Source organism: Myotis nattereri (genome assembly GCF_964212035.1).
Source record: "Myotis nattereri genome assembly, chromosome: 14".
Classification (NCBI taxonomy): Eukaryota; Metazoa; Chordata; class Mammalia; order Chiroptera; family Vespertilionidae; genus Myotis; species Myotis nattereri.
Window position 1 is genome coordinate 13,655,878 of NC_138089.1, and position 21,044 is coordinate 13,676,921.

At 47.0% G+C, this 21,044-nt stretch overlaps 1 protein-coding gene across 1 annotated transcript in view; it reads right to left on the bottom strand.

Moving 5' to 3' along the window:
• Window positions 1-21,044, bottom strand: part of PTPRG (protein tyrosine phosphatase receptor type G) — a 266,165-nt gene that overhangs the window by 22,732 nt on the left and 222,389 nt on the right. The window contains exons 14-18 of the mRNA XM_081106576.1: window positions 15,213-15,304; window positions 8,211-8,307; window positions 3,040-3,122; window positions 2,716-2,850; window positions 1,659-1,793 (exon numbers count right to left, since the gene is read on the bottom strand). Of these exons, the coding sequence (XP_080962702.1) occupies window positions 1,659-1,793; window positions 2,716-2,850; window positions 3,040-3,122; window positions 8,211-8,307; window positions 15,213-15,304 (542 nt within the window). The remainder of the gene's footprint in view (window positions 1-1,658; window positions 1,794-2,715; window positions 2,851-3,039; window positions 3,123-8,210; window positions 8,308-15,212; window positions 15,305-21,044) is intronic.

Below are 21,044 nucleotides of genomic sequence, written 5' to 3' on the forward strand. Positions count from 1 at the left end.
GGACCCTGAGTGACAACTGAGTCTCAAGCTCTATAAATTTATCACTTTTATAAGAATTTTTCAGAGTCCTTTTCCTTAAAGTGGCTGAACTTTTTACATTTTAACTACTTTAGATGAAAAATTTCCCCAAACAGATCACTTACTGTGATACCGCTTTTCTTATATACCCTCTTCTAAAAACTAAAAAACAAACAAACAAAACAAAAAGGCCTGCTGGCTCGGTCATTACTCAGTCAGCACTGCGGCCTGAGTGCGGTGCTTGGCCCTGCGCTACGAGGCCCCCGACGGCTCTGGTTTCATAATTCTTCTGTAGACTCTCATTTTCCTGTTTCTTCCTCATTTTCAATTACGACTTTACCCTCTTATCAGTGTGCGAAACATCTAAAGTTCTGATGTACTTCCTCCCCTGACTTAGCTGTTTCTAAAATTAAGAGTAAGTGGGCCACGTTTAAAAACCTCAAGGGCTTCCCTGAGTAATGGGCGTTGCAAGTATGAATTGATTGCTGGCTTGCACCAGCTCAGTTCTGTTAGAGAGAACACAGATACTGACTTTTATATGCTTCTGCCATTCTTGGGGGGGGAAAACTAAAGAAAGGACTCAATCGCCTTGGACCCCAGATGGTCTTCAGAGCAACTGAAATTGTATAGAATAATTTGAGTAAATGAATTCTTCTGGAGTAAGGGGGCTACAGCTTTATCACATTCTCAAAGATGTCCAAGACTCAAAGAAAAAAAAAATCGGCCAAGACGCAGTGCTACGAACAGCCAATACTCCAAGTCTCCGCAGAGTAACTAGTCCGCATCCTCAAGGGGCATCGGTGCGGAGGACCCAGGGCTGCCATCCTCATCTGAGTCTCGCTGGGACCGTGGAGTGTGAACAGCCCGAGACTCACACCCTGTGGATGGGCTGCTTTCAGGTTAGCTGGTCCTCTTGCCCAAACTCCACGGGGCAAAACAAAGTGAAGTGGGTTTCTTCACTCCAGCCCTCTGACCATGCGTGTCACTGCACCTTTCTAAGGGGGATGTGGATTATGCAGCCTTTAGTTTTCCGTACTTATCAGTAGCATCCTGTAGGCTTAGCGTTCCTTAAAAGCTGTCAGAAAATTGGAATTAAAAAGCTAACGCAAGCCCTGGCCAGACTGCCTCAGTGGCTGGAGTGTCAGCCACGGACTGAAGGATCCCGGGTTTGATTCCGGTCAAGGGCATGTGCCGGCTGCAGGTTCAGTCCCCAGCCCTGGTCGGGGCAGGTGCGGGAGGCAACCGATAGATGTGTCTCTCGCACATCGATGTTTCTTTCTCTCTCTCTCTCTCTCTCTCCCCCTCCCTTCCACTCTCTCTGGTGAGGATTAACAACAAAAACAAAACAAAAGCTAACAACACAGATGCTGACGTATCTGCCATGTGCCAGAACCTAAGAGGGCCTTTTCAAAAATGAAGCCTTCTTCATAAAGAGGTTAAAGAACTCAGTTAAACCCTATTCTGTACTTTGCCAACATTTTTTCACACAACACAGTGATGACAATCAAAGAGCTGTGGAAAATGTTTTAAAATACTTTCAAAAAACCAAGCTGGTTATGAGAACTGGCCTTGGTTGGGCAGTCATTTCCATGCACGTTTACAGAGAGCCGCCCTGGGCGCCCGCCCCCCTGCCTCGATACCTTCTTCACTTTTGCGTTTCTGACTGAGAAACGCCGAACAGTGTAGCAGGCGTGGACTTTTGTGCTCCTCAGTGTGACAATAATGTTTCCATACTCCTCACTGTTCTCTGTCGGCCAATACTGATCACATTTTCGCTGCAAAAAAAAGAAAAAAAAAGTTGTAAATGGCAAATGCAATTGGTGCCACAATTGTACTGTTGATAACGTAACTTCAAGAGACAGTGTTAAAGTGCAGGTAGTTTCGCCTGTAGCCGACAGAAAAGGGACTCACGGGCTGCAAGCCACAGGCCGGCAAGATCATGAGAGACATGAGCCCCGTATTCACGATCATCTTTCAACACATGATCTACTACCAAGTGGGCTTAAGAAGAGACCTGGATGCTGCACCCGTGAGAAATGTGGGTGGGACCTGTTATAATGGGAGCGGGGAGGAAGGCGGGGCGCACTCACAGCTGGGGCTGCCTAAGGCAAAACGGGGACTCCAGCGGCCCAAGGGAAGCTGCAGTGATTCGAGCACCGAGCCTGCAACTTCGCCTCAATCCAGCCCAAATCAGCGTCATCGGTTATAAGTTCATCATCTAACAGCTAAAACACTGACCATCATCTTTCAAAAGGGTCCTTTAATGCTGACCCGGGTATTAAGGCGGTCTCTTCACCTCCCCGTCTGAACCGTTACTAGTTCTCTGGCTACACTGTTTCTTCCAACTCCCCTGCTTCTCTCTACCCCGACACGTGGACGCCCCTCCTGTCCTATTCAGCCCGTGCAACTCTCCTCCTCACTCACTGTTCAAATCTCACTTCAAAATGTCTGTGTGAGCAGACAGAGCCGTCCACTTCCAGCATCGCCCCAATACTGCTCCTCTCCGCATCACAGGTGACCCATGCCCACCAGTGCACGCTCACTCCGCACGAGCATGGCCAGGCGAGGGCAGGGACGCTCCTCATTCCTCTAACTCCGCGCCTGGTCAAGCCCTCCCCCCTAGCCCCCTCCCCCCACACAGCAGGTGCTCCATAAATATGTTTTTTGAACAAGGATATATGATTAAGAGGCTCTTACTCTTCCTTTTTCCACAAGGTTTGTAATCATGATGATGATTCCAGTGTTTTGTTCCCAAATCATTCTCCAGAAATCTTCAAATGTAGACTTTAAAGGTCCCTGGGTGGCGATGTAGGCTTTTGCTTTGTTGTAACCCTTCAAAGACGACACAGCACAAAGTCAGAGGGGAAGCAGGGTCACAGAGCAGTTAATAATTCAAGTGCCGGCCACGCAGGACAGGCTGTGTTTCTGGTGAGCGCTCTGGGCAGCATTACAACACATCCGAACCTCCCCGCGGCCCTCGCCAATGGGCAGAAACAGGTGTGCAAAAACAGTCTGACTTACATCGACATAGTTTGCATTAATGTAGTCGCTGTGCTTAGAGTCTTTTCCTGGTAGAGGTCTTAACTTCACCCTACTGTGATCATCTGTGGAGAAGAAAACAGAACAGCAGACCAAGATGTACAATTCAGAAAGCAGCAACATTCCGAAGCACAAAACAGGCCAAGACGTCATGTGGCATCTCCCAGAAGACCCCTGACATCTTTTGTCAGAAGAACAGAAATTAAAAGACCCAGCATCTGAACCTCATGTAAAAATCAAAGCCTCATGCTCTGACCTGTGAGAGCTCCAAAATGCAGACAGAGGTCCTTATTGGTCCATCTAAAACCACTGCAAGTTGCGACCCTCTAACATTTCCTTCTCCTACACTTGAAAACCAATGTCCAAGGCCTTTGATTAGCCCATGCCCTCCTCCACTCCCCATCACTACAGATATTAAAAAAGTGATTGTTAGGAAACAACAAAGTTTTTGGGTAATGGGCATTCTTAAATGCATGGCTCAGACCACAGGCATGCCTAGAAATGATCTGTTTTAAAAGAATGTTCTTAGGAATGCTTTTGATTTTGATGAATCCACCATTATATTTTTTTACTGTTCTAATTTTTAATAGTTATCAGGTACTGTTGAATTATTTAATTGTTAAGCATGGTATCAAAATGAAGTTATTTTAAAACTGGAAAAAGTCTCTTATTGTACAGAATATTGTCTTTGCAATATTTTTGTATAGAGTAATTTTTTGTTCTAGCAAGTCCACAGCATCTGTTTTCAGCGGTTTTCACTGCTAACTTATTCCGCAGTCCCTGCCAGCCCAGCAGAGCTTTCAACATTGAGGGAGCTACAGCTGCCTGTAAGGGTACTGTCCTTGCACAGCTCTGAAGTCAGTGACCAGATTTTAGGATCCACTTAACTTTAGCTGTGACCAAAGGGGGGCGATGCTATGTGCCTCTAGTTGCCCAACAGAGTGAGCTTGTGTTTCTAGGATAACAAACTAAATAAAATAAAGCTGAGGTCGTAATTTTATTTTCCCTAGCTAGAAATGGGCAAAAGTCAATTCACATTTCTGTGTACAGTCATGGCCATCCAAGGCTAGTTCAAAAAGAAGCCCAATGACCGATTAGCCCAGACACGACTGACTGACTGTATCAAGCACCTTTTGAAAGCCGCCTACCTTCTGGGAACCGTGAATTGCTTGTTCTGACAAATTCAGACTATAGTTGACGTGAACAGGACTGCCTGATAGAAATAGACCCCAAATGAAAAATTTCAATAAGGCACCTGTATACAAACTGTTCTGCGTTCTTAGCATTATGTTGTCAATTATTTCTCAGAGGGACAAATAAAAAACATCCTTCAAGTTGCAATTTCACATTTAATTAATAAGGTAATAGAACGGATAAACAGATCATTGCCGGAGTTGGCGTGCTGGCATCCACATATAACTTAAAAGTTGTGATGCTTTGTGAGAAAGGTGTTTTTCTGGCACATTCAAGGACACGTTTTACTTGTTCCATGACATTTCCATGCTACTCTCTGCTATGCATAGGTGTTAATATAGGGGTGGAACAAGGTGATGAGTGATATGCCCAGAACCTGGCCAAATGGCCAGGAGAACACCACAACCCAACTCTCCCAACTCACAACAATGGAACCGCATGTGATTTGAATTTGTGCAAATAAAGTCACAGTGAACCTGTGAAAGTATAACCACATCTAAGTGGAGACGGTGGTTTTCCAGCAAAACCATGACCCTTGGTCACGTCACACAGAAGCTGCTTTGATTTCCTCCCTTTGCTTTGCCACATGTTTGGCCAAGACAGGGAGGTCCCTAGAAGTAAAGATTGCTGCGGTGGAGAGAAAGGTATGTATGGACATGTGCCAGACACATGTATGCAGAGATCACTGCCTTAGTCATATGGTTAGAAATGAGCTACAAATCCTCACAATCTCAGCACAGTGAGCCTTGACTGGATTGGCCAACAAATACTACCCGAGTCAATTCACTCACAGATGGAGAGAAAAGAAAAGTTTGACTCTTCTTCCTTGTTCTCTTGTTTACCTGACTCGTTCTCTCAGATAACTGAGATACTCTCTTATCAAAAAATGACTTGTGGTTGTTTTAAAACTTTATCTAGAGGAAGAAATAAAACTACATTCATAGATGACACAACAGTGCATTTAGAAATGCTAAGAAATCCACACAAAAATAACAATTAGAACTAATAAATTAGTTCAGCCACGGTTGTAAGACACCATATAAACATACAAAAATCTATTGTATTTCTATACATTCAGTGAACAATCTGAACATAAAATTAAGTAGACAGTTCTATTTACAATAGCATTAAAAAGAATAAAATACCCAGCAATATATTGCATAAAAATGTAGCACCTTTAAAATGCAGACTATAAAACATTTGTTGAAAGAAATAAAAGATGACCTAAGTAAATGGAAAGACATCCCATCTTAATGAATTGAAAGAGTATTGTTAAGATGGCAGTGCTTCCCAAATTAATCTACAGATTTGATGCAATCCAATCAAAATCCCAGCTATGCTTTTTCTTATGATAATAAACAAGCTGATCCTTTAGCTAATTCATGTGGAAACACAAGGCACCCAGATTAGCCAGGGAAAAAATCTTGAAGAACAAAGTTGGAGGGCTCACAGTTCCCCAACTTCAAAGCTTATTACAAACCTATAGTCAGTAATCAAGACAGTGTAGTACTGATATAAGGATAGACATTAATGGGATAGAATTGAGAGTCCAGAAATAAACCCTTATACCTATGGTCAGTTAATTTTCATTAAAGGTCCTAAGACAATTCAATAGGGAAGAGTACTGGGACAACTGGATATCAATGTACAAAGAATGAAGTTGACCCCTACCTCACACCATATACAAATATTAATTTAAAATTGATCAAAGACTAAATATAAAAGCTAAAACCATATCATGACCGTGCATTAGGCAATGATTTCTTAGGTAAGCCACCAAAAGCATAGGCAACAAAATAAAAAACACACATAGGATTTCTCCATAATTAAAAAAAATATGGTGACCCATAAATGTATACCCACATTTTAATAATAAAGGCAGTGTTTATTAAAATACATTTCATTCTCAAAACTGAGCTATCAGCTGTTACAGTGCGTATACATTTTTCTGGGACACTCTTGTATGTGCATCAAAGGAAAACGCCATTAAGAAAGTGAGAAGGGAATGCACAGAATGAGAGAAAATGCTTGCAAATCTGCCCGATCAGGGATTTGTATCCAGAATGTCTAAAGAACTCAAACTAGAAAAAAAAAGGGTAATCCATTTTAAAAATGGACAAAGAATGTGAATAGATATTTCTCCAAAGAAAATATACAAATGGCCAATAAGTACATGAAAAGATGGTCAACATCACTAATCACTAGGGAAATGGAAGTCTAAACCACGGTGAGATACCACTTCATATGCATTAGGATGGCTCTTATAAAAAAAAAAAAAAAAGTAACAAGTGTTGATGAGAATGTGGAGACACTGGAACCCTAATATATTGCTGGCTGGAAGGTAAAGTGGTGCAGCCACTTCAAAAAACAGTTTGGGAGTTCTTAAACATTTTAACTATAAACTTACCACATGACCTAGCTATTGCATTCCTAAGTATAATCCCAAGAGAATTAAAGATAGATGTCTACGCAAAACCATATATACAAATGTTCCTAGCAGCATTATTCATAATAAAAAAGTTGAAATAATAATACAAATGTCCATTAAATGATAAATGAGTAAGCAAAACATGGTATAGCTATAGCACAGGGTATTATTTATAAGGACTTAAATACTGATACAGCTACAACATGGATAAATCTTGAACACATCATGCTATGTAGAAGAAGCCAGACACAAAGGGCCACATGTTGTCTGATTGCATTTATATAAAATGTCTACATAGGCAAACCCATAGAGACAGAAAGTAGGTAAGTGGTTTCTAGGGAGTTTAGAGGGAGAGGGATGAACTGGGTGTGGCTGGGTAATGGGGTTTCTTGTTCCTAAGAATGTTCTATAGCTAGATAGTGGTGATGGTCGTATAACTCTGACTCCACTAAAAAGCAGTGGAATGTAAACTAGCTCTAAATGGGTGAATTTAATGGTATGTGAATTATATCTCACTGAAGTATTACAGACTCCAGCACTGTTCAAATTTAAGTGGTCCAACTTAAATGCACTATTACATAGAATTCTGTAATGTGTTCCTTACCATCATGTATGTTAACCATAAACACCTGTGCCCCTGCCCTTAATAGCACAGATATATTATCTGCCAGTGACCCAAGCACGGGTGTCTACGAAAAGTGGCAATCAAGCCATAGAAGCGGCCTGTGCTCCTATGGTATTCCTGGGCTCCATAAGAATAACACTTATTTGTCCTGGCCGGTTTGGCTCAGTGGATAGAGTGTCGGCCTGCGGATTGAAGGGTCTCAGGTTCGATTCCAGTCAAGGGCACATGCCCGGATTGCAGGCTTGATCTCCAATGGGGGGCATGCAAGAGGCAGCTGATCAATGATTCTCTCTCAGAATTGATGTTTCTATCTCCCTTTCCCTTCCTTTCTGAAATCAATAAAAACATATTAAAAAAAAAAAAAAGAATAACACTTATTTGAGCCCGGGATCTTCAGGATACTCTTGATCCTGGAAATATATTGGATAGGACTAAACACGTGGGCCACAAGGACTGGAGGCTTATCACCTAGGGCAGAGACCAATTACCTAGTCTCAGAAAGATGGCTTTGAAAGTCAATTTACTTGATTCAATTTCAGAATTTCTATTTGTATTAAAAGATTTGGCTCTCGCTGGTTAAAACAATGTCAAGATAGCCACATGACATTAAAATGTTTTGGTTTCACATATGGAATCATGTGAAAACAGTGAAGTTCAGAACATTTTCTTTTAATCATCTTATTATTAAGATTAATGAAAGAGATCCTACAGCTTAATGAAAGACGAAGGGGGCAGAAAATGTCCCCATTTCTTCCTGGGTACTGTTGAAGACAGGTGAGTGACAGGTAACTTGCAAGGGTAGCTCTTTGTTGGCACCCTGATTCTGACTGCTTGGCTTTCAACTTACTCCCAGCATGAAGATCTAATCTCCTCGCAGTTGAAGAGAGCTCGGAGTTGATTACTCACATGCTAAAATGTTGATGTATCTGTTTTTGTGCTTGTTATCTGGATGATTGGAATGTTCTGCGGTGATGTTCATGTCAGCCGTACAGCGTTGGACTTCCTAGTGAAGAAAGCAAAAGATTTCAGAGGTTTTAGACACACTCGAGATGTTGAACAACAAGTACAAAGTATTCACTCAGTCCCTAGCCACTGCCACTGTTACCTCCCCAAACAACTTTAGAAATAATTAGTACTGACATAGTCCTAACAAACGTACGAGGGATGTGAACAAGATAAAAGGATTTCATTCTTTACTAATTCATCAATCATCTACTTTAATACAGATTTGTCCCTAGACATGGGGATTACAAAGGAGTATCTCTTTTTAAGTCTGTCACAGTCTCATGGGGGAGAAAACCATGCAAAAAGATGATGATAGTCAAGCGTGATTAACAGAAAAGAGGCCTGAAGAAATTAGGGTCAGAGCATAGAGGAATGTTTCAGATGAGAGACCCTTCACGGGTCCTAAAGAATAAGCCAGCATTTTCCAGGCAGACGTATAAAGCCCCACCATGAGTTGCAATATGCTTATCAATTATATAGTCTCACTTAAAATTTTATTTCTTTGAAAGAGAGGGGAGGAAGGAGTAGAAGGAGGGAAAGGAGGGAGAGGGAGAAGGAAGGAGAGAGAGAGAAATATTGATTTGTTGTTTCACTTATTTATACATTCACTGGTAGCTTCTTGGATGTGCCTTGACCCCAGATCAAACCCACAACCTTGGTGTATTGGAACGATGGTCTAGCTACCTGACCAGAGCTACCTAGCCTCATTTTATAACTATCAGATTGCAAATTGACTATAAAGACTCAGTCCTGAAATGACACTGATATATAGCCCAATCGTCATATCTGGCTAAAATATATGTCTCTGAGAATTATCTGTGAGCTCTGATTTCATTTAAATCACCCGTCTTTACAAAAACAGCAGAGGCAGCAATCTCATTGGCTACCTGTGCCATGGGTCTAAGCATCATCCATTAGCCTAAACAAGGTGCTGAACAGTCAAATTTTTCTACACTGTTATGCTTCAAACCCGTGAAAGTGCTGGAGCTAACTCATACGGGAAGTCCTTGGCAGCGCGCAGCTGCTACAGACAGGAGCGAAGTGGCCCGCTCATCAGGGGACAGTTCCACGTGGCGGACGTAGCAGCGTTCAGGAGCTCGCAGACGCTCCTTCACGGAGGAGCTGCAGAAGCCTTGTGCGGTTTCCCACAGTGTTGTCATCGGGCACCACGAACACACGGCTTTCACGTTCACAGAGGACTTCCGGTGACCAGGCCTCTCCTCTCCGAGGAGGAACCCACTTTAATCAAAGCAGCACTAGTATAAAAACAAAGGGGCGCCATCTAGTGAAAGAAACCACATTCACGGGCTCCCGATTCTGGGACGCCGTAGATGGGAATTTTTCATAATTGTGGGCCTTCCCATTCGTTCATTAAAAAAAAAAAAAGCCCACAGGCATGAATCCAACACACTTCCGTGTTTCATGACAATGCCTACCCTTTTCTTACTCTCATGAAGTGTGATAAGCTCTGATAATTTCTAGTCTAGTGATTTATAATCTATGGCTTGGCAAATGCTGGCTTAAAGAGGCCTAAGGCTGCCGTTGGCTCTTTTCCCTAAAACGAGATACAGTGTTGGGCACAAAGCGATGAGTCTGAGATCTCAACATGGACAAGAGCACAGCCATGCTCGCCATGCTCAGCGCATCTGGGGAATGAATGGGCCTTCGGAATCATCTAGAAAGCCCGAGGTAGACTCTTTTGAACAGTATCAGGGCAGAGAACCTTTGAAAATGGATCTGTATTCCGGAAAACATGAATTCAATCCATGCACAGATCCCTGAACATGACACCCTTTGCTTCTGGGTTTTGAAGGTCATGGGCTGGCAAGTACCTCTTCAGGGCTGAGCTGCTGGAAGGCGGTGTGCCGAGAGACCCCAGCTTTTAGTGCTGTAGCCGGAGATGCATGTTGTTTGCTGGTATTTCCCCCCACGGTGCAAGTCTGACCACCCTTAGCCAGGGACTGAGGTTGAGCCTCTATTATAATGTAATGCAATTGACCGAGCCTGCGTGGGAGCAGCTGTCCGCCCTGCTTACAGCAGTCATCCGATATGGCCAATCAGACTCTTGGTTGTCTAAAACCCTCCATCGGATCTGTTGCCTCTGTTTCACTTTTCCAATTATGTGAATGACAGAAAACAAAGAATCATCATAAACCATGTTAAATCCGATTTTATTAGAAACCAGGGCGTTTGCCTAAGGCCTTGTGATTCTGTCTTGTTGATGGTGATGTCATCTGTAATTCCTTGCAGTGCTGCCTGGCTCATTCGGATGAGAACATCCCCTGGTCTCTGAGAGCGGCTTCCCCCATCAGAACTGGCACTTCAGAGTCAATGTGATTTTCACAGGTGCTGTGCCTTCCAAGGGACAGTGGCGGACGGAGTGTGCATAGGGAAGTTGCCTACTTAGCACTCTGACCAATAGTTTAGGAGTTGAGTTTACAACTATTTTACTGTCTATATAGCAAAGCTGGCATTCTCAAAACGACATCCTTAGCACCAAGAGGCACATAACCACAGAAGAGATTTAAAACACGGTGCAACTTCAAAAATGAACACACACAAAAACTCTAAAAGCTGAAAGAGTCTCAGGATTCCTGGGAGGTGAAGCAGCATTATCCCCCTCTGCGTAGAGGCCTACTGTCCTGCCATCGGAGGCACAATTGGAATGAATATCTGGACAAAAATGCACCCGGACATCTCTCGGCTGCCTCCGTCACCAGCAGGCCGAGAACATCTGGGCCTGCTGACCCGTGTGAGGCCGAGCGTGTACTATTCTCGGGGCCGGGTTCAGCCAGCTGCTGGTCACACCGCATCACCCCGCCTGGACTCCGCTCAGGCCGCAAACTGCTGCCCACGATTTCCTTCCGACGCTGCCCTGACGCTGTATCCTCTCCCTCAGAAACCCCCGGGGCGGGGGGTCCCACATTCCTAGCAGCCTCCCCAGTGCCCACCCCACCCTCCCCCACCCCCTCCCCGTACCCAGATGGTGTTAGCTCTGTGCCCTCTGACTCCTGTGCTCTGCTTCCTGCCACTTACCTAGCTCCTAGCTCCCTATGCTGGTCCTCTGTCGACCGCCACACCCCCCCCCCCCCCTCGCTACCCAGAGGTCTATGGAAAACCGCCGCCTCACAGCTCCAGAAAGCCAGCCCGTCTCTGGAGCGTCATCGCAAGATGAAATGATCTTTTCTACGCAATTTGTGGAACTTGGCTCACTCACTTTTGTCTCACCCTTCGTATGAACCTCCACTTAATCAACCATGGTTTTCTTCATAGTAAGGGTTTAAAAATGCTTTTCTTCAAGACATTTAAGATCCAAACTGGCATTTTCTCCCTGAGGCTCAGGAAACTCTACGGCATCTTTCCTGGCAGGTGGCGGGCTGCACGCAGCATCCCCCCTCGGTTCCCCTGATGGCCCGGGCCACACGCACTCTGCATCTCACATAAAGTGACCGTGGCCGCTGGTCCCTCAGGGCAGGGGCTCAGGTGGACACGGCTTTGTTCTCTGGATTTAAGATGAGCAACGGGCCCAAATTTAGCTCAGCTGGAGTTAATTGTAACCGAGGCCATGCCCCCAAGGATCTGGTCAAGGGTCCCGGCCCTCTGGCCTCACCCTGCACTCTCCTGCCCCCCGCCTATTCATCCTGTCGACCCCAGGGGCCCGAGCTCCCCTTTGTGAAGGGTCAGGCGAGCACTGCGCCTGAGGGAGCCCTGGATTGTGATGGTGGAGCCTGGGAGACTGAGGCTGAAGTCAGCCCAGGCCGCCAAGGGCACAGAGTCACTGAACGCCTCCCGGGACAATGATTGATGTCATTGCCGGTGACTGCAAAAGCCGCCAGAGGTATCATGTCGCCAGCTTCTCACAGGCTCCAAACTTTACCCGGCAGGACAAAAAGCTTGCTTTCAGCACCACCAGAATTACCAGGGAACCGTTTTCCTCCTTCTCCTCCAAGCAGCATAAGTTCTGAGAATGGAACAGCTATTCGCCACAATTTTCCCCCCAACTGCCATCCATGATTTTTTAACAAGATGGGGCACATAGAACTTTCGGTGAAATACCCAGTCATTTCACAGGGATCTGCTCCTCTGCGCTCCTCCGGATGCTGTGTCTGTGTTAGCACTTACGTTGCTTCGCCCTCTGCCTTCGCTGGAGTACACGCCGGCCTGCACCCAGCACCCTGACCCTGAGGGCAGGGTCGCTCTTTCACTCCTCCTCGTACTTTACATTGTGGCAGAGATGACCAGGCACTCCTCCCTGTTAGATGAGCTGTTCTATCCTTAGTGGCCAAATATCACTGGCAAGTGGTATTTCTCTATAATCTTAAAATTAATTTTAGGGCTTTATTCAGATGTTACATAAGATTTTTATAAGTCAGATTCCCAGAAATCTGGGAAGGCTCTAGACCAAAAAGACCATGTCATGGGCTGCTGGTATTCTCAGTGGGGGCTCCTGAATTTTGGCTCCTCCCCCTGCCCCGTTTTCACTCGCCAAGGCGATGGTTGACCCGTCAGCGGCATGATGGGTCTCAGACAATCCCTGGTAATCCTGGTTTTTCTCCGCTGACATCAGCTCATCACAGACACTGAGGGAAGTCTTGAACGTGTCGAGGTTCAGCATGTGGGCTCGCTTCAGAAAGCCTGGGACTTACCACCTGTGGCTGTCATTTCAAAAGGAGTCCTCCCAAAGCCTTCGTTTTCTCATGGCCCAGTTGCCTCATCTGTAAGATGGGGACAATAAAGCAGCCCCCTCCTGGGTGGTCCTGAGGAGCGAGGCGCAGGCTGGCCGTCACCATTCCAGTGAGAAGAGCTGGCAATCCGGGTGAGGTTACTACTGCTCCCTTACCATGAGGAGGGTTTTGTTTTGTGTTTTTAAAATCACACACGGTCTCTTTCCCTGACCTTCCTTTTATAGCCCATGACTATCTCCCGTTTCTAAACCAGCCTCAACACCTCCTTCCACAGCCTGTTACCAGTTTTCCTTTCTAGCAGAGCAAACCAAAAGCAATACTATTACTGTTTTTAAACACTGCCCATTGCTCCTCAGTTAGAAGCCGGCAGTGTATCCGTGAGCTCTCCTGCTGTGTCTCATTCCCCTTCGCATTGCTCCCTTCCTGTTCTCTTGAGAAGGAAGGAGACGCCTCCTGTTCTGAGCGGCTCTGGTTTTCAACCTTTCAAACCGGACAGACTGTGAAATGACACCAGCAGAGCAACGCCTTCCCACTCCGTCCCCCCTCCCTCCCTAACTACCTGCTCAGAGATTTAAGCTCTAAAGCTCAATTCAGGCTCCAAAAGCTGCTGCCTTCCGTCTTTTTTCTTTAGGCTAGCAATAGGGTGCAGATGCCCGGGATTTGATAACAGGCATGGTTTTGGTGCAGCAAAGCCATTTTAAGTCCCATCAAGTTTACAGAGGTGTAGCTGATTATTTTGAATAATTAAATGGTGTCGAAGCCAGCTGTGATGAATAGCACTGGGGTCTCAAATCATAAATAATTGAGAAACTGGAGTTGCATTTGATCATCCTGATCAAATTCTGTTCTCTCGAGGATAAATGTTTGTCCTGAATACCATCAACATTGTTAAATGCCCCAATATTCTCGCTCAGTCATCCAGCCAACAGCCAATTGAACTAAATCACTAGAACACCACACACAGTTGCTGTCCTCATGAATACAAAACGTTTGACTTTAAACCATGTCCTCTGCAGCTGAAGAGGCTCCTTTTTGGGGAAGGGTTAGGGACATTACATACTTGACATGTTTTTAACAGGCCCTAAGAGAAAGGCTTTCTTTAACACGAGTTGTTGCTGTCACTGCCTGGTGATGGCCTTTGGGACTCGGAATCTGCAGAGACGGGACTCTGGCCCTATTGCTATTGCTCATCCTCCATGCGGAATCACCACACCTCGCAGCTGTGCGGCTCGAGAACCTCAAAGGGCTTGCCTTCCATCCCTTCAACTCATCCTCATGCCCATTTGTGAAGAGAGGTGGGCAGGCTAGCATCCTCATCATCGCCTCCATTTTCAGTAGAAATGAGACAGAGGGAGGAACCGACTTGCCCGGAAAGCTAGCAGACAGCTGAGCTGCCATGAACACTTGGCCTCCTCGGCACAGCTCCTGCTGCCAGGGATGTGCCTAGCGCGGCGCCTCGGTGGGGAAAAGGGCAGTCTAGTCTGTTTAATCGCTCCCATCGCCACCCTGTCACTGTGAACTGGCAGGGACCCCAGAGCTGGCAGGCGGCTGCGCGCTGCGCGCTACCTTCTTTGCTGCACCCAGTGCTGGAGCCAGACGCCTGTTAGCCGGCTCCTCTCCCAGGATTCCGAGTCCAGGCAGCACCCACCTGCGCAGGCCCCCCGCGCCGTGACCCCAGCACTTTCAAAGATGAAGTTAATCACTCATTTTCCCCAACTTTAGGATGTAGGTGACACTGGGGCCATTTTAGAAAAGAGGATGCTGGGATCAGAGACGCAGTGACTGGCCCAAGGGTGGCACAGCTCATTATGGGTGGAGCCAGCATCGCGATCCTCAGATTCCAAATCTGCAGGCCCCGCCACAGCTGTGCCCCCTGGACATCCCCGGTGGGAGTGGGGCGGGGGGGGGGGGGAGGGGGGGGCGGAGCCCTGTCCTTGTGGTGGCTGCCGCCCACTTAGGATTAAAGTGAAGACGGAGCCCGAGTTCGCCTTTCCACCTCTCAGCCTGTTCTTTCACGGAAGTGCGTGTCGGGGACATGTGACACCTAATTTTTATTCAGGAAAGAATGCCTGTGAAAATGTAAGTGTAAGGAAAAAAAGAAAACGATACACGATTTCTGCTTTCCTCATGGTTATGCTTGAAGTCCATGCGTTTCAGGTTTACAAAACCCCCTGTAAAATGAGAATGAGGTCTCTGGACACTTCACTCTGACACATACCTCAAAATCCTCGGAGAAGCCGTGCTGGTTATTGGAATAGAGCTCCCCGATGTGTTTCACAAACTGTTTGACCGGGATGGCCTCCATGTCATCTGGGAATAGAATGACACTCAGAGTCACACACCTATCTCCGCAGAACAAGCAGCACCGGTAAGCGGGGCGGAGGACAAATGTGTGGTTTCCGGAAGGAGTGACACCACGTGTCACCTGGAATAGATGTCCTGAGACAAGCATCGGGGTTCACTTTCCGTTAGGGCCTCACTGCGATTTTGAACGTTTATGGTTAAATACGGTTTTTTAAAAAGGTACATTTAACAAATCATAAACTGCCACACACTCTTAACTAAAGGTCTGATCTTATCAAGGGTACCTATTAGTCAAGACATTTTATCACAACCTCGTTGGTGTTTTTTTTTTTAATTGCTATTCAATGGGGCCCAGCTTGAAGTTGGGGCGATTTAAGTTCTATTTGCAATCTCTGCAGGCTAAGCAATCTATAGACGCCATTACAGATAGATGCCACGTACAAGCCGCCTTAGGGTTCAATGCCATCTATGTTAAGTATTCAAGATTTTAGTTCAAGACAGCTGTGTCCACACGATGCCAAGTAATCAGTTTGGCTGAAGTAACGGGAGTTTTTTGGTGCCGACAGCCTAGGTATGGATTCAGGAGGAATCCACGTTCCAATTTGTTTTGTTGTCACTCCACGAGGGCGCTCTCAGTTCCTGACCCACGTGTGCTTCAAGCTGCTTTACCCCGATCCCGGCCGATGCCGGAGGGCCCCGGAGAAACTGCCACGCCCCGAGAACCAGAGCTCCCCAACCTCTCCCCTCCCCCACCAATATTTCCTTTAAAAAAGACTCCGCTGAATTTGAGATAAACAACAGACATGACATTTACTTTATTCAGAGTGAAAGATCTTTGGCAAACGCACAAACATCTAAACTGCCACAGATGCTTTTCTTAGCAAAGGGTATGAAGATCTGTATGTGTAAATGGGTCCTACTTTGGCAAGAATGTTAGAGATCCGGGCCTGACAATCTGATTTCCCTTCATCTGGTGACAGCTAACATGGACTATGTCATTCCTTCTCTCCTTTCTCTCTCGAGAGCAAAGCTCCAGGGTGGCTTTTTGCATCTATTGACATTTTCAAACTTGAATCATTCTTACGCGGAAAATAGCATCTCTTATAGTTCGTTTAAGGAAGGTGATTTATGTGTTCATACTCCAAACTGCTTAGCACAAGAGATGCTGCTTGTCAAACAGGTGCTGCTCTGTAAGCACACATTCCTTCTGTGTGAACAATTAAAGACCTAATCATTTTAATAGGCCACCTTACGAAAAAATTGCCAAGTTATTTACCAATATTTCAGGATTGAAGCTGTTCATGAATATGCAATTACGTTGCACGCCCAAGAAATCTATAGCTCCGTGATGATGTAACCGGCATTAGCTAAGTAAGCAGAGCCAAAATGTTTCCCCAGAATATTTAGCAGAATGCAGTTAAAAAAATGTTTCCCACATTATCTGATCAGTTCACTTAAAATGTTCAGAAGTAAGCAAATTCTAAAATAATGATCAAATGGCAAATAAGTTAGCTTGGGTTGAAAAAGGGGTTAATTATGTACAAAATTGGAGAGTCGCTAAAAGATTAACCCGAGAATAACCTCATCTTCAAACAAGAGGCAAAATAAGTGAGATGGCATGCATCTAGCCCCCTCAAACGCTCCCGGACACAGACTCCAGCATTTCTCTCCGGTTCACTGTGAAATGGGACATTCCTGTTTCCAAGGGCAGAGTGTTGTTAATAGTGTAATAGGTGGAGGACAATGACAGGTTAGGACTGTAGATTCCTAACAAAGTCATGGTGCCGTGACTGAGCACACGGACTCTAGTTCAAACTAAAACCATGTTAGCTTTAGAGCTATTTTACTCCGCAAGGGACAAGCCACAGCAGTTTAGAGGTCACAGCCTCCCTCAAGTCATTAAAACCATGCTTTAATGTTAACAGGCCTTTTTCCCCCTGCAAAGTGCTCATCTGTAACATCCAGGCTAATGCCATCCATGCCCAGGAACCAGGCTGCCCTCTGCCCCAGGGCTCAGCACACTCATCCTGGCAAGAGATGACTCACTAGCCTCTCCAATTCGCTCCTTTATCCAGGGAAGTCTAACCACTTCCCTCGGGTTTCCAGGCATCACCAGAGACACCACGAAACTGGCAGACAGATAGAGACACACAGACACAGACACACACACACACAAACACATACATGCACACACACAGGCGCACACCCCACATATACGCTGTACTGGCCACCGTCAGCTACCCAGATAACACATTATTTGTCTTTTAATCAAGACAAATGAAACAGAGGGGGCATAAATCTTGTTTCTCGATATTAAGATGAATATAAGGCTATGACTAATTAGAAGTCCTAATAGTTTCCCTCTTACACAGTTTTTCTATTAAATGTCTTTCAGCACGAGCCAGATAATTATGAAATTGCTGTTTCCAGCAGAAGGCCAGGCAATTAGGGCATCATCATCACAGACCTGAGCTGCTCGATTTTCATCTGGACAGACCCCCTCCCCTGTTCCAGGAACACATCCATCTGAAAGATGTTACTGCCACCGAAACATCTGAGTTCCATCAACGAGTGCAGAGAATATTAGGCAAAGCCATGGACCAGGTGCTTTCTGTGCCTTGTATGTAGCACATGCATTGACATGTATGGTTTGCACACTCACCTTAGAGTGGAGAGACAGCTCAGAAAGATTAACTGAAGGCTGCAGTATGGCTGCAAAAGCTGGCCACCGACCCAAGGCCCAGACGCTCTGGCTCGGTGAGACCGGGTATGTCAGAGTAAATGGGAGACCCGGCTGAGGCACTGACTGAGCACCCAGGACTCAGCCAGAGGGAAGTGGGTGGCCTCTGCCCAAGGGAACCTTTGTGTGGGAAAGTGAATGCGGGGACTGCATTTAACCACATGGTGAGGACAGAAGTGCCATCAAACGAATGGAGCTGGTGGCTCAGGTGAGGGTGCCTGTCCCTGATGCAGTGGAGGCTCAGTCAGGTGAGGGTGCCTGTCCCTGATGCAGTGGTGGCTCAGGTGAGGGTGCCTGTCCCTGATGCAGTGGAGGCTCAGTCAGGTGAGGGTGCCTGTCCCTGATGCAGTGGTGGCTCAGGTGAGGGTGCCTGTCCCTGATGCAGTGGAGGCTCAGTCAGGTGAGGGTGCCTGTCCCTGATGCAGTGGTGGCTCAGGTGAGGGTGCCTGTCCCTGATGCAGTGGAGGCTCAGTCAGGTGAGGGTGCCTGTCCCTGATGCAGTGGTGACTCAGTCAGGTGAGAGTGCCTGTCCCTGATGCAGTGGAGGCTCAGTCAGGTGAGGGTGCCTGTCCCTAAGGCAGTGGAGGCTCAGGTGAGGGTGCCTGTCCCTGATGCAGTGGTGGCTCAGTCAGGTGAGGGTGCCTGTCCCTAAGGCAGTGGAGGCTCAGGTGAGGGTGCCTGTCCCTGATGCAGTGGTGGCTCAGGTGAGGGTGCCTGTCCCTGATGCAGTGGAGGCTCAGTCAGGTGAGGGTGCCTGTCCCTGATGCAGTGGTGGCTCAGGTGAGGGTGCCTGTCCCTGATGCAGTGGAGGCTCAGTCAGGTGAGGGTGCCTGTCCCTGATGCAGCGGTGGCTCAGGTGAGGGTGCCTGTCCCTGATGCAGTGGAGGCTCAGTCAGGTGAGGGTGCCTGTCCCTGATGCAGTGGAGGCTCAGTCAGGTGAGGGTGCCTGTCCCTGATGCAGTGGAGGCTCAGTCAGGTGAGGGTGTCTGTCCCTGATGCAGCGGTGGCTCAGTCAGGTGAGGGTGCCTGTCCCTGATGCAGTGGTGGCTCACGTGAGGGTGCCTGTCCCTGATGCAGTGGTGGCTCAGGTGAGGGTGCCTGTCCCTGATGCAGTGGAGGCTCAGTCAGGTGAGGGTGCCTGTCCCTGATGCAGTGGAGGCTCAGTCAGGTGAGGGTGCCTGTCCCTGATGCAGTGGTGGCTCACGTGAGGGTGCCTGTCCCTGATGCAGTGGTGATGGGGGAGACACGAAGACCAAGAGCTGAGTGGGATCCCAGTGAGGATGCTCGCACTAAACACCTGCCTCACAGGAGATTGTTACGGTCTGAGGCAGTCGGTACAAAGAGAAGGCGGCCACCATTTATTAACCCTCACTGGCTGCCAGGGACTGTGCCACATGCTTTTTCATAGATTTATCTTCGTAACAACTAGGCAAAGGGGACCTTGCTATCCTCCCATCACACACAAGGAAATCAAGGGGACTTGTTCTAGTGACACCATCACTCAGTGGTAGAGCTGAGATTCGAATCAGGTGCCCTGAGCCCAAACCTGCGCTCCTATGTGCCGAGGTTCACTCTCCAAGACCCACGGCGTCAAGGAAAAGCGAGGCATGAGAACAGCTCAGCAACCTGGTGAAACGGTACTTTGTAATTTTGTGCCAAAAGTCTTACTTACTGGCTTTTCACATCACAAAGGTATATTCCATTAGGCAAAAATGGGGCTGCTACTGTCAGCACGAAAGCACCCCACTATAAAGTGTCTGAGTGTCTGCTGCAAATCAGCACCTGCCGTGGGCCTGCTATGAAATGATACTATTTATACTTTTCCCCAGATTTTGGCCCTTTGAGGTTGGAACTAAAGCTGTAGGAAGAGGCCTTTTATTTTGGCCAGTCGGCAACAAAAGCCCCGCGGACCACTTCTGAGGAAGTTGAGATTGACCTCTGGTCCGCAGGCCCGAAGGCGGGGGCGAGCACCTCCTCACAGAAGGTGCCGAAGCCCAGGGTTCTCAGGAGGAAAAAGAGGGCGGAGTAGCGTGACCGCAAACGCAGCAGGGAGGGAAATAAGGAAAAGTGGATTTGAACACACAAAGAAAGCTGGTTCCAAAACCTGCGGCCAGGTCCCTGCTGTGCTCACACGTTCAAGGTCATGGGGGGACGCGCCCGGACTCCGTCTACGCTTCTAACCGCTCGCGTGTGCTGAAATTGCTGGTCATCAAACACAAGTGGAAAACCTTACCTTTCTTGTTGGCAGTTTTCAGTGTGATATTCGAAAGGAAATATCGGCCACCCAGGGGGGCACTGCCGAGGCCCAGCCCGGGACACCTCCAGGAGGCGCTCCAGTCTGTGAGTCAGTGACCTCCTGCAGCCGCCCTGCTGCCCGCCACGGTGACGGACACGCCCGAGTGCCGGGCACAGAGGCGGGGGGTGCCCACCTCTGTGCGATCCCCTTCTGCCTCTCTAAAATGGGGGTAACGACAGGAACGAACAGAGTGGCATGAAAAGCGAACTAGATAACAGAAGTACTTGTAAGAGCGCTGGGCCTTTAGCAAATATGTCATCATTGTGATTTACTGTTCGGTGCTAATGGCTTTATGCGTATGACCCCCTGAGATCTAGGGGCTGTCATCACCTTCATTTAATAGATGGGGAAATGGGCTCAGAGCCTAAGGTGCTGAGCCAAGGATGGGGTCAAAGCTGACCCCAAGGCCGGCTTCTTCCACTTGATAGACCCCTTTAGACCTTCAGCTGAAAATACATGGTTAGCCCTGAGCAGTGGTTAGAGCGTTTGCCTGTGCACCAAAGGGTCAAAGGTTTGATTCCCGGTCAAGGACACATACATGGTTGCAGGTTCAATCCCCAGCCCCATGAGGTACGTGCGGGAGGCAACCAATCAATGTGTCTCTCTCACATCGATGTTTCTTTCTCTCTCTCTCCTCCTTCCCTTCCTTCCACTTTCTCTAAAAATCAATGGAAAAAATATCCTCGGGTGAGGAGTAACAAAACAACAAA